This window comes from Centroberyx affinis, unplaced genomic scaffold (assembly GCF_046629955.1).
Source record: "Centroberyx affinis isolate AG114_WGS23_722 - 3 ecotype Tasmania unplaced genomic scaffold, CSIRO-AGI_Caff_v1 ptg000409l_1, whole genome shotgun sequence".
NCBI classification, from domain to species: Eukaryota; Metazoa; Chordata; class Actinopteri; order Beryciformes; family Berycidae; genus Centroberyx; species Centroberyx affinis.
The window spans coordinates 293,979-308,350 of record NW_027279076.1 but is presented as its reverse complement, the minus strand read 5'-3'; the positions used below and the strand labels follow the sequence as shown (position 1 = coordinate 308,350).

General features: G+C 38.2%; 1 protein-coding gene across 1 annotated transcript; it reads left to right on the top strand.

Moving 5' to 3' along the window:
* Positions 1-2,738: 2,738 nt before the first annotated feature.
* Positions 2,739-7,899, top strand: cd8b (cd8 beta). Its single transcript, XM_071516578.1, has 7 exons — positions 2,739-2,870; positions 4,474-4,827; positions 6,018-6,098; positions 6,585-6,674; positions 6,799-6,832; positions 7,004-7,055; positions 7,237-7,899. The coding sequence occupies exons 1-6, from the start codon at positions 2,816-2,818 to the stop codon at positions 7,020-7,022; spliced, it is 633 nt and encodes a 210-aa protein (XP_071372679.1). The 5' UTR covers positions 2,739-2,815; the 3' UTR covers positions 7,023-7,055; positions 7,237-7,899.
* Positions 7,900-14,372: the final 6,473 nt, after the last annotated feature.

Below are 14,372 nucleotides of genomic sequence, written 5' to 3'. Positions count from 1 at the left end.
AGTAACTCACTGATGTTAAAAGACATGAAGACATGTCTGAACCACCTTATTAGTGTGTTGTTTGAAAGTTAAACATGAGTCAAAGATCAATTATCAGAATTCTTAGATATACACTTCAATCAACTTTGTTTCTTTACAATTATCAGTGTTGATTGCAGGAGAAAAAAACCTGAAGGAGAGAAGTGACACTCAATCCCCAGGGCTGCTAATGTAGACTGTTCCTGGAGTCCTGTAGAGGCTTGCATGCTGTAAGGTGAAAACATTCTACCAATGTGAAAAACTGGTTTCAGTTGTAGTTGTTATATTGGATTTGCTTATCAAAGCACTGTAAAGCAGATCCAAATGAATACTAAAATTTGTAATATACATTTTTGCTAAAATATGTCCATCAAGTAAGTGTTTTGTCTTAAAATAATACTTTTTAACAAAATTGAGTGGTAAAAGTTGAGGAGACATGAAAGGCAAACAACTTCTCAGCATGGCAACCTTTTGTGACTTGAAGCACCGGAGCAGAGAGACCAACAAAGGCTTCACTGCTCAGAGAGACGTAGAGAGCAGCTCTGAAGCCCCCTGAGATCTCCTGTTTTCAAAGAATCCTGTGGTCTTCTTCCCTGTCTCGCTCGAATCCTCGACCCCCGTAGAGCTGAACGGTGCCCACATCCTCCGCCTTGAAGACCCCCACCTAGGCTGTTGCACAACCTGAACCTTTCTCTCACACACACACACACACACACACACACACACACAGAAACACTCCACAGACTCCACATGGCTGATTTAAGTAGTCTAAGGTGTTATAAAGGAATTCAGTTCACGCTGTAAATGTTCTGTGGATTATACATGACCATACAGTTGAAGAGTTTCAATCCATGATCATTAAAGTTATAATTTAGGATGGTTGCCCAAAGATAAACTATGCATGCCAATTAATGAGACATAATTTATTTTCAAAAAACATATGATGAAGGAATCAGCAATTGACGTTTAACCACTGAGAGATTTAAAGTGCTTCTTTGAGTCTTGGCAATGCACTTTGAGTCAATGCACTGTACTGCTGTATTTGAGACTATGCCAATGTCAATGGGCCGATTTGAGCTGTTGGCATGATTCAGGGCTTACTAATAGATTGCAATTTGCCTTTTCAGCTTCTCTTTCATCAGTTATTTGAATGTCCACTGAATGCAACAAACTGAAAGCTTTTGTCACGCAAATTATTCATTCCAAAGGCAGGTATTTCTGAGACTGAACCTTAACATTCATCTTTTCACCCAATATGCCAGTGACTGCAGGATGAAAAAAGCCATTCAATCCCTGGTCCCTTCAAGTAAGAGGGCACGCTATTTTGAAAGCTGTCTGCCTTTGTAATGCAACTTCATTCTACTTGATTTGTGCAGAAAGGACCTTCTATATTATTCTGTTTGGAATATTAGAAGGTCTGAGTTTTCTTCATGAATCCATGAAAATTGTAGAGGCAAAGAAAGACATGATGACAAAGTTAAGTGACAACTTCTTTGCACTCTTTATGTGGAAGATTTGTGACTAAATCAAACATTCGTATTTCCATATGAAATTAATGAAATGGTATCTCTCACCAGGGATGGGGACAAATCCTTGTCAATTGAAGAAATTCAGGAGGCAGATTTTCTTTAAAATGTAATTGAAAAACGTTTATGCTAAGAAGGTATAGACATATTCAGTCTATTAAAAATAATTGAGAATGAATGCTCTATCATCAAATAAAGTGTATTCTTTATTTAGATTTTGAATTGATTGAAAGCAAAATGGCCTTATTCCTATCTCTCACAGACATTGATAAAAGGACGAAAAACATTCTGAATTGATGCTGTATATTATAAATATATGATGCTAATTCCTTCTATTACTGTCAATTTTTACGCTCAGACCTCACTCCATATTTTGTTTTAGTGCTAGTTTATTGTGTACTTTCCACTGTACGTTGTTTTTCCAAATTTAGAGCAGAGTCGTAAGGTATAAGAAAGAACTGAGGCGACTGTACTGCACAACACACATCAGGTGATGCATTGTAATATTCTGAGCAACATGGCTCAGGGTTTGACATGAATCTCAAAATTGTGATCACCCTTCTAGCTCAAACCTGAAGTATAGGCTCTGAATATTGGTATTCCCGTGCTGTGCTCTGCAGTGAGGCATGGAGCCGTGTATGTAGGACTCAGCTGAGCTCTGGGTCACGCACCTGGGCAGACACCACAGCACTGCAAACTGCTGCTCTCTGAATATACAGCTTTTTTTAATGGTTGTAATGTGATATCATGTCAACTCTGATGAAATGTTGTTGCACCTTTTCAGCTGTTTGTCATGGATCGTTGTGAATTGTCTTGTATGTCGAACTGCATCTTTTTCCTCCGTCTATAACAAGCCGCATCTCTGAGGGGAATACACTACACTTTTTTTGATAGGTACAGTAAAAGGATTTTTTGTTTCAGTACAAGTACCATTAGTTTTCTTGTTAGTGTTTACAATAGTGCGCCTACTGCCTATTATGTACTTTTTTTACGCACTTCCGCATTCATTGTTACATTGAATTAATTCATTCTCCAGTGTGTGTGTGTGTTTGTCAGTGTGTGTGTCAGCATTTCAGTCTGGATGTGTGTCCTGGCTGGTGTAGGGCCCTCTCTGATAGGCCCTGTGTGTGTCACAGTGGGGTGTTTCCTTGACGACTCCGGGCCCTGTCAGCTCAGTTCCTCCCATCATCTCAGATAGCAGGAAAAGAAACCGTCACCACCGACCCTCAGCTAACACTCAAGACACACACACACACTGGCGACCGGGCAAAATGACCCCACTACCCCTGGCATGGACAGTGCTGACAGTGTTTCTTTGGACATCAGGTAAGACCAGAAGTTCCTCTGGTAAAGGTTTCACAAGCCTCCTGCGATCTCGCCGCAGTGCTGCTGGCCTTGAGCGCATGATGTGCTGTTGCTCCAATTCTACTCAAACTGTGAAGCGTGTCTGATGTTTAGCCTAAATTTACATTTACCAAATACAGCATCAGCTATAATCTGTTTATGCTGAAAGGTGAATTTTATATTAAATGGTCCAACAGAAGTGGCAGTGGTGTAGATCGACCAACAAGTACAACGTAGTAGCCTTTGGTGTAGATTTGGTAAAACTATAACGCTCAAACCACCCACAGTAAATTATATAATATGTTATTATTACAATATAATAATATAATACTAGTATAAGTTATTACTATTGTTAGTATTATGTGATTACATTAACATAATGTGTAAGATCTGGGTCAAAGTGGCAGTGATGTTAAATGATGTTGTGATGATACTCAAACTGTGTGCACCGCAGCAGGTCTATATCAGTGTCACTGCTGTTTACATGCTTTTACATGTTATATTATAGTTATATGAAGGAATTGAAATCAAGCACATATTTTTACTGTACAGCGTAAATCATTGGGTTGAGTTTGCCTCCGTGAGATATATCCCACTTTAACGCTACATGCGATTAGATCGTACATTTCGTACATCTATATGTTCACCGTTGGCAAGGTTGAAATTATTCAGGAGGTCTGGAACTGACTTAAGTATCTATAGTGGGAATTCAGTTTTCAGTCTCAATCTTCCACACAATTTAAATCACTGAGACCCTATAAATTACCTTCAGATATTTCATAAGACTAGTGATTGCATTTGGTATATGCGTACATACGTATCTAAAGCGAGTCAATTCAGGCATAGGAGACCTTTTCTAAAATTAGATGAAATAACACTTCCATTTTAGGCATCTTAAATTTCCCTGAAACATTGCATAAATGCTAAAGAAGTCTCACAATGCAGCAGTTTCATAATGTCACCTTCATAGAAGAGTCTGTAATCTTTCTTAGGTGTTTCTTCATAGTGCGGCTTCATTTCCATTCTTGCAAAACTCTTGTTTTGATGATAATTTTTGTGTCTCTGTGCCATATTTCCAGTTTTAAGTTTTTAGTTTTTCTTACTTCTTCCTTGATGCGTGATTACTGGTATTTACCTTACTGTTGCGCTTTCCAATTCATTTCAAGTTCATGAATTTTGTAAAATAGGAGAAGCTGGTTCTTTGGCGCTGTCACTGAATCCTTTTCCTCAAAACCTTCTGAAGACCAAATGATGGACAAAGTCCTTTTGGAACGTCACAATAAGAGTGAGAGGTTCCTGGGGCCAAATGGCTGGAGAACACAGTTCTTGGGAACGTTTGTAATATAAGGTCTACGGAAACAGGCCCTATAGGTGTAGTATGAACAAAATCACAACACATAAACTGTAAGTATTGTTTGCCTTTGGCCAACAGGTCCCATATCCATTCTTGAGGTTGTAGCGTTACAGAATCACAAACATGAACGCCGTACTAGACAATACTCCAGAGAGCTGTGGAATTTGTGCAAGACAGTATGAGCCGTGTGTCTGTTCATATCTCAAAGCCTCCCTCTATTTCTCCTCCCAGGTTCCAGCCAGATCTTGCATCAAGAAAACATTACTGTTCTCTACCCTGTGATCATGAGTTCAGTGACAGTTGATTGTGACTGCCTCGGATACTCCTGTGAGACTGTCTACTGGTTCCGCACTGTTCCCAGCAGCCTCAGAGTACAGTTCCTAGTAAACTACAACAATGCTGATCGCTCTGACTATGGAAAAGACGTGGAAGAGAAGCGGTACAAGGCCAGCAAGAAGGGTGGTACGTCTTTTTCGCTACAAATCAGCAATGTGACGGACAAAGATGCAGGGATCTATTCCTGCGTTCTGAAGAACAAGGCTCAGGGGGAGGTGTGGAGGCCTGGGACTCTTCTCCGACCCAGAGGTTTGTATACTGTATATAAACAAGACCTAGCAGTGTGCTGGAACATCTCCAGCTCCATTTATCTACTTGAGTTATGAAAGAATTCTCTACATCTGACTGAGTTCAGGTGGCAGATGGATGAGGAAATGATCACAGATGCAAAGTGGAAACCTGTACATAGCCTCTGCATCACGCCGTTTAACCTAGTTTATTATAAAGTAGATCGCACAATGATAATGGGATCAAAATATAGATATCATTCTATCATACTTAGAATATATTGAAAGGTTAAAGCATAGCTGCGACCATTTTTAACTACCCTATTTTCCCAACTTTTTCCACCATACATATCGATTTTGAGCAACCTCTCATCAATCACTTCACTATAGAGTTACTTAGGTTTTTCTTTCCTGGGTGCAGCTCTCCAATACAGTCCTATAAGGCCAATGGACACATAAATCAACCCTAAATGCACCCACAGCATGTCTTTTTCAACACAGTGATTGCTCGCTCTGTAATGAGACAGGTCAATAAAAATATGTATAAATGTATAATTAATATGATCTCAGCTATGCCTTTCTTGTACAGTTTTGATGCCACCTTGGTCATTGCTTTAGCACGTCCTTGTTTTTTCTTTATCGGCTGGCTGCAGCGACCTGATAAACTGAAAATTTACAGATTGAGCGTCAATGTGTTTCCATGGATATGATTTGGGTGCTTTTGCAGTTGAATTTTGGGGTGTCCACTGGTCTCACAGGATTGTATTGGAGAGCTGCGCATCATGACAAGCAAGATGTTAGAAGCTCTATAGTGAAGCAACTGATGAGATTTGACCGGTATGATGGAAAAAGATGGAAAAAATAGGGTTCGAGTCAAAAATGGCTGGACTTATGCTTTAATCCCTGCAAAAATCCCTCACTTTTCAAGTATTCCCTCAATGGGTAATTACTCACAGTAAATGCTGAGGTCTGACTATGGCAGATGGACTGTACAGGCACTATGGTTCAGTTTGGTTTACGCTTCAGTTTGCACCTGTATAGTATATCTGTCAAGACAGGCTTGACACAGGCTCACTACAGACTTACTGTACAGCGCAGTATAGATTTCATGTTAGCTGCTATTTCAGATGTTTCTTTAAAGGAGTTTCTTTCCATTCTTTCTTCATTCTTGGTTGCTAACCCCTATCTTTATGGATGTTTGATGTCTGACAGTGTCCCGTCCAACATTACCTCCTAAAATAAAGCCCAAACAGACAGGCACAGTCTGTCGCTGCAGCAAGAGGAAGAATTACGGTAAGTTATTAAGGGTTTTTAATGGAATTAAAAGGGGAACTCATTGAGATTCTGGGGACTGTATTTGCATTAACAACTCCTTGCAGGTTGTATTTTGTTGTACTGTTTGAATATTCAATATCTCATGTCTGTTTTATTTGGTTGTGATCCATTTGGTTGCAGCGTCACTTAATTTGTATGATGTTCTACAATACCAGATTAGACATCACATCAATTGACAGATTACCATGTCAGTATCACAAATACACTGTTGCGTTTTATCAATGCAATCAATGCAAAATCCCTGTGCATTGATTGCCATGGTATAAATACCATGGAAAAAGGTTATGGTGTAGAAACAATGTGTAACAGGTTGTAATGAAAAAGCCATGTAACCATCTGAAATTGATTGATTATATCAGGTGGCTACCGTATGAATAGGCCTACCATGTAACAAGCTTCAATGTAATTTAATAAAACCGTCTATATATTGTGTGTTTGCTCCAGATGGCTGTGGCTCCATGGTTCTGTGGCCATTGGTGGGGCTTATTGTGGGCCTGGCTGTCGGTCTCATCTGCACACTGTACTATTTCAGCCGTGAGTAGACCTCTACTTTAATGCAATAAATAATATTAATTCTGCAGGGAGCGTGATGTTTTATTGTATGTTTGAAATGTATTCAGTGCCAACACTGTTGTCTGAACCCTTGTTTTGTTTACAGGCCTGCCCAAAAAGTGTCGACACCACTTCGTGAAGTAAGTAGACTAGTACAGAGTATGAAGATGGCTGGTTTTCTTTTACCTTTAGCGTCTAAATTATTTTTTATATGGACCTCATAAATGCCATTCCTTATTCAAGTTTGCCTCTACATCTGCTTGTACCATAGTTGATCCATACTTTAATCTCTTTGCTTGTCTTCAACTAAGGAAAAGGCGGACAACCTAAAGCAACGCACCTACAGCTTACATCTGACTCAAAGTACGTACTCTATCTATACCATCATAGTAACTCTGCGTGCATGTGCGATATCTGTTACTGCATGTCATGTTTTCAGCTTTAAGTAAATCTGTGACGATACCAGCTAAGATCAGGGGATGTTTATGCCGTATGATTATGACCAGTATAGATCATCTCTGCACATTAACTTTTGTGATTGCAGTGGTTGGTTGAAGTGCTTGATGTTAAGAACAGACGTCCAATGGAGACCAGGCCACATGACAGAATTCACCACCAAGATCTACTCTACTCACAACAATATGTCATGGCTATCTACTTACAATGAAATGTGTGCATAGCCGAAGAACAGTTTTATGTTTGTACACCAGCAATGTACCATGTAATATATTGTGACTGTTTTTTTATTAACTATTACAAGAAAGAGGTCCAGCAAGGTTCAGTTCTACGCCCTGTGCTGTAATTGTTTTCCATCTATATTAATGACATGATCATTAATGCCAGTGCTTTTTCAGTTCAGCAGGTTTGTAATCTTTAATTTTTAATTAGCATTAAATAAAAAAAAAACTAGTTGATACTTTTCTTTAGAGCCGATAATATTGATACTAATGTGTTGTGTACCTTAACAATTAAACTAAACAATCAACTGAGAAACACTTAGTCCATTTTCACAATTCAGATACAATAAGCACTGATAGCAGGGAGATCTGAAAACAGCTCAATAGAAATATTTGCTCATTTGCTATTTCCTTTCTTTCCCATCTATTTATTGTAGGTACTGTAAATGTGTTTTTCTATTATAAAGTATTTTGAAGCATTCTGTTCATGGGGCTATCTTGATAATGACTGCATCATTCTCAATGAGATTTTACTGTAAATGTCAAAACAAATCAATAAAAGTGATGTATTACCAATCAGTTACAGTAGCAGTGGACTTTTTTGTGATGTGTGAAACAAGTTATTGCTTGTCACACCCAATTTTAAGGTTGTCTGTTATTGAACTAAAGCATGAAGCTCCCTGAAAAGGAAAATAGTTCATTTTCTATGTCTGTTTTCACAAAGACACATTGCTCCCTATATGTACGGATTTTAGAGAAACATCAATAGGCAGAGTTACCCACTGATTGGGCAATTTAACAGCAGTAGGCATAACATTAACATTAGTAACCTTGAGGCCAAATGCTGTGGGTGTGGGTGTGGGTGTGTGGGTACATGACATGTGTTTGCCTGTTCTCTCTGACAATGAAGACGTGTGTGTTCAGATGTTTGTTGCATTATACCTTTGTGTTGTAGTACAACTATTGCGTACATATATGTGAGAGTGGAGGAGAAGACAGACAGAGAGTTGGAAGTGGGTGTTGTACTTCCATTGTCAATATTGTTTAGCGGATGTTGAGTAAGTGAGTGATGAGGGGGTTTGGTTTCTTCCTTTACTTTTGATGTATAACCTTGCATCACATTCACTTTCTGTTGAATTGCCTTCAATATGTGCAAACAACTGAGTAATCATACAGTTCTGATAAACAGCTTTATTGTTGCAAACATACATTATAGCAAGGTGTGTGCCTTTTGCTCGCTCTCTCTCTCTCTCTTTCTCTCTATCACACACACATACACACACACACACCTGTGTGATTGAAGAGTGTAAAGAAACAACTGTGTTTGGTGGTTCTTCAGGTCTCAGCGAGTGTGCGCGACCCTTTCCTGTGCGATGGAGAGAGGAGAGACAGAGAAGCGTTCACTGAGATGTTATCGCTCTTTCTCTTTGGTCTTTCAACTTTGAGCTCCTCATCTTCTCTCTGAAACAAAAAGACCACAGAAATACCACAGACCATACCACAAGCACTGACAGAGGCACACATACAGAGGGAGAGAGAGACAGAGAAAGAGAGACAGAGAAAGAGACAGAGAGCATTGCATAGTTTTGAGATGACAATACATTGAAAAACCTTGATGAAAAACCTTGAACATAGCCTCTTGTTGCAATTAATGTACTTTTTTGCATAATTCCATAATTTATAGCTAACCCAAACTCTACTATAAATAGACTAAAACTAAATATAATATGCTGTAGATTATCATTAATGTGTGTGTGTGTGTGTGTGTGTGTGTGTGTGTGTGTGTCTGTGTCTGTGTGTCTGTGTGTGGTGTGGGGGGTTTATTGTCTTTTTCTTTCACAAAAGAAAATCAGCGCTCTGTGCTTAAATAATAGTATTTATTAAAATTACAGTTAATTATAAGGACAATAAATGAAAGAAACAAGTTTATGAAATATGTTAAAATTTCAACAGAAATTTTATGTGAAATATGTTCAGTGTTTGTGAAATCAAGTTTCTATCAGCCGTAAAATATATATATTTGGCGAAGGTACCACAAATTCTGTAGTATATATATACAGTACTGTACCTCTATAGGAGTTCCTGAATGGTGAACCACTTATAAAAGTAACTCCACAGACCTGTAGCCACCATTCACTTATTTCCATTTTGAAAATGTTGTCTATATACAAACAAGGCAAAGTAGACCAAGGTAATTCTGTGTCCTGAATGCAGGTTCATTCTTTTTCACAAAAGAAAATCAGCACTCTGTAGTTAAGTAACAGTATTTATTATATTGATATTATAGTTAATTATATGGGCAATAAATGAGAGAAACAAGTTTGATGAATTAAATATGGTTAGGTTTGGCTGTGTGTGTGTGTGTGTGTGTGTGTGTGTGTGTGTGTGTGTGTGTGTGTGTGTGTGTGTGTGTGTGTGTGTGTGTGTTGCACCCTGTACCATGTTACAATTGTGTATTGAGAGGCTGGTGCTACTCTCTCTAAATGCAAGATAATGGTAAAATAACAGTGGAAAAGGAATGTTCTGGAAGAAAATAGGAATATGAGGAATATCTATCACACACTGACTTGCCTATGACTATTTTATTGTTGCAACCAAAGTCAAAGTTTTTTTTTTTTAAGTTTCACAGTTCTATTTCTATATAGAAATACTAATGTATAGTTAGCTAAGTGTTCAAAATCCAGTCCACTCAATTACCTACACAGATTCATTTAAGACATTATTTGAACATGAAGGCATGCAAGTTACAAAGTAATGTGAGGGGAAATGCATCTTGAAAGCATTTCAGTTCAATTCATTCTGATCATCCCACAGACAGAAATACAGGAGTATAAACACAGCAGCAGATGCAGCACTACAGCGGAATATAATGTAATATTGTACTATAAGCATTAGTGTGTGTTGTATTTACATGCCTCAAACATATACACATATATGTACATCCTCAATATAAATAATACAGTATCGGCTGTCGTACTAAATGGGTTAGATCATTACGAAACTAACTTCAGCCACGTTCCACAGCCTGCTGCCTATCGATGATCAAGTCTGTAAAATACAAGAGTCTCACACTCAAGCCATGATGTTTTGCTTAACTTATGGTTACCAGAATATACACCAGCATGAGTTATCGTCTCCTACATAATGTTAAGGCAGTTATGAATGATGATGATTTTAAAAATCTAGATGCAGAGAAATGCTTTGTGTTGAATTAGAAGAATAGCATAACACAAGGCTATTTGTTGTGAAATCCTAGAGACAATCCATGATATGATAATGGATTAATGGATCTAACTGTCTTAAACTAGATTTACATGCTTAGGAAGAGAAAATCAATTATAATTTTGAAAGACAAATTTGTCATATATAATTTGTGCCACATTGTCTTATTTTACGATTAGACTAGAGAAAGTCCTTTGTATGTGAACCCTAAATATTTTGACATATAATAGTGGGAGAGTGATAATTTATATTTTCCTCTAAATCAGAAACCCAAGTGAGATGTTTTTGTGGACCTGATTTCAGCTTTGTTAGCAAGTCTGAATGTGGAAATTATTTTCCAATACGTGTTAGTAACATATGAAATGAAGAGTAAATATTTACCAGCAACACTGTTTATTCATAAATGAAGGGTCTGTATACTATTTTTGGTAGATCAGAAATCCTAAAATCCCCAAATTCTGTTGCACAACAAACCTGCAAAAAGTCAAGGGCTCCACAAACTTTTATGCCTGACTGTTAGCACATTGCATATTAGTCTGACAGCATTAAATTCCCTTTTACATTGTGTAATATGGAGACAGACTCATGCCCTAAATCATCACACAGTTAACATTACTCATTGCATCAGTCACATACTGTCTGTTTGTAAAGGTACAACAGTCCAGATGAGCTGCCTACATTATGCCCAATTTATTTACATGTACAGTGTGTGTGTGTGTGTGTGTGTGTGTGTGTGTGTGTTTGTGTGTGTTTGTGTGTGTGTGTGTTTCCATGTGTGTATGTGCATACAAGCATCACTATGTGTGGAATTCCTCCATAACCCAGACCCCCATTTCTACTTACTCTTCTTGCTGCTTTTGGTTTCCTTTTCACAACTTAATATCCCACAATGCCTAAAACCGCCAGTATGGCAATAGAGCAGTGACAGGTGAGCTAGACTGATCAATAACTGGTGAGTAAGGCACTAGTGTTGATATTGATTGATTGGTATTGAGGCTGCTGCTATTCTCAGAATGGAAGGAAGGACGTCTCCTCTGACTGAATGTCAAGTTACTCACACACTGCAGTGATACAGTAAGGGGACTCTCTTTCTCATTGGCTTCCCCTGGTCACCCACTACACACACACACACACACACAGAGATGTAAGTTTCAGGTTAGAGACCCCCTATGTGACTAACACAGGGAAGCCCAACCAGGTGCTGGGACACATAAAGTTATTTGTATGTGTGTGTGTGACTCAACCCTGAAGCAGAGGCAAAGGTGAAGTGGGCTAACTGAGCGTTTTGACTGGGTCTTCCCTTTAAAAAAGCATCAACAGAATCCCCTGCTGACTGAAAACTACACGCAAGCTGAAACCAGCTCTGTTTCCATCATGATTTCACTGAAATGAATGTCAAAGTCATTGATACCCCCGCCCACCCACGCACACGCACATACACACACATATATACTGTATACACACACACAAAAAAAGGTAATAATAAATGTCTGAGTTTTGAAATACTCAAGGAAGGGAATAATATGACAGGATACATGAAAGGTTATGCAACACAGGTGAGTAGGAATCTAACTACTATTGACTCTTTCTCTCGGTCTGTCTCTCTGTCTCTATTTTTCTCTCTGCGTCAGTCTCTCTCTCTCTCTCTCTCTCCTCCCACCCATGGAACAGATAAAACGCCCACAGCAGTGTCAAATGTCAGAACTTGTTGCCTATTACCAAATCTGTGCATTTACTTTCCATCACTGCACAGGAAATAGGATGGGCTTAGAGTTGCGCCACAGGTGGCGTAGCTTTCTCAGTCGATCTGAAGAGAGTTTCACTTCTCTACAACTGCCAGACCAGCTGTCAGATGTGAATTATTTTTGTTTCATATGCTGGGCCGCTTCTGGCAGCCAGTGCCTTGTGGGCGAGGTAGTAGATACTTGTCACTTAGGTACTTCATAAGGTTTCTTCTGTGCTGCAGCCCTTTGTCTCTTTGTTGTTAAGGTCTCTTCTCTTACGACACCTTAGCTTCATAATCGAGATGATAAATTTGTGAAGAATGCCCATGTGCTGGCACTGTTAGAGCTACAATGAAAAAAAAAAAAAAAACAGGAAAAAATAGACATTGGACAGCAGCAGTTGCAGTGGTGCTGGAATGGTGCTAAAATGTCCAGACAAGATAAAAGGTTAACATGGTTGTCCAAGTTTAAGGTTATATAACAGTAATACTGCAAAGTGTCCTAATTTCCAACACTGATGTTTTTTTTTATTTTTGTTTTTTTTATTTACTTAACAAAAATAACAATACAACATAAAAACACACAGAAATGACAGAAAAAGAAGAAAAAAAACATAAACATGTAGAGACATCAGAAAAGAGAAGAAAAACACTGTAAACATAACAAATGTAAAACAAAGTATATTAACTAGAGAGAATGGAGATCACAGCCCAGTTATGAAGAAAAAAAGGTAGAGAAAGTCTAACTGATATAAACAAATGCAGGTATAGTCATATAAGCTTATATATAAATAAAACGTATAAAGTTACATAAAAAAAACAGAACATAATATAGTATTATACACTCCATTTAGAGGTTTTATAAATAAAGCCAATACACAAGGCAAAAAAAAAAAAGTGACTTCCAACACTGATGTTACCAACCTGTTGATGCGTTTGAGGGCTGTTTCTCACTGTGAGGTCTTGCTGTTTTCTAGACTTAAAACTCTATAGTGATCATTTGCCAGGTTTATTTCAACAACGCTTTTTGGGGGTGATATAATCAACATAATTGGAATTCATCTGTGATAAGACTCTACTGAGAACCCATTCTGAGATATCTATGATATGGGCATAGTCTCTTTACCGCACTAGTCTGGAAGCTACAACACTTCATGTGCATTTATGCCCCTCTGCAGACTGTTGATGTGAATTCAATGCACATGCGCATTATGTTTACATTCTATTTTATTGTTTTATTGTTTTATAGTCTTTTACTGTCCTTTATTGCTTAGAATTGTTATATTGCTTTATTATATACTGCTTATACTCTACTTGTCTACTTTTTCCTCTACTGACTTCGATTACTTTTACTGCTGCAACAACCTCATTTCCTCACGGAAGTTCTCAGCATAGCCCATGATTTTGAATGAGCAATGCACATATAATTATCAAAATATATGAGATATTTGCAACACCATTATGTAATAAAATTAAAAACAGATTTTTTTTTTTATCTTCTGGGTGAGATTTGTTATTTTGTTTTATGTATAATTTGCTATTATTATTATTCTGGTAATCTTATTCTTAGCACTAGCATTATTTACATTATTTGCATAATTATTGATGACTCAGTTCTACACTGGAAACCTTATTTATTGCACCTATTTACATGCACTGTTCTGTGCATTATATGTTGTTGTCTTTTTCATTTGCTGTCTGTTGACTTCATTGCCCGTTTGGAATGCACTTTAATATTAATGACCATCTCTACTCTTCTCTGCTGTATTTTAGAGGCCTATACAGTGGGATTTCAACAGTTTTGCTTTGGTTGATGCTGATGATCATCATTGAAATATTAGTGTGACACATATTTGATCCCTGTAGGGAAATTCTCTTTTCTCTTCCCCCTCCACAGGGAGGTCAGAGGTCAGGATCAGATACGGATCAGCACCTGCAGCTGGTAGGGATTCAGTGTCTGGCTCAAGGACACCTCAGCAGGGCGGAGGCTTGTCAACATGGGGGCTTTAACTCAGCTCCTGTGGCTGAGGACGTCTTCCTACTCACAATACCACCCTG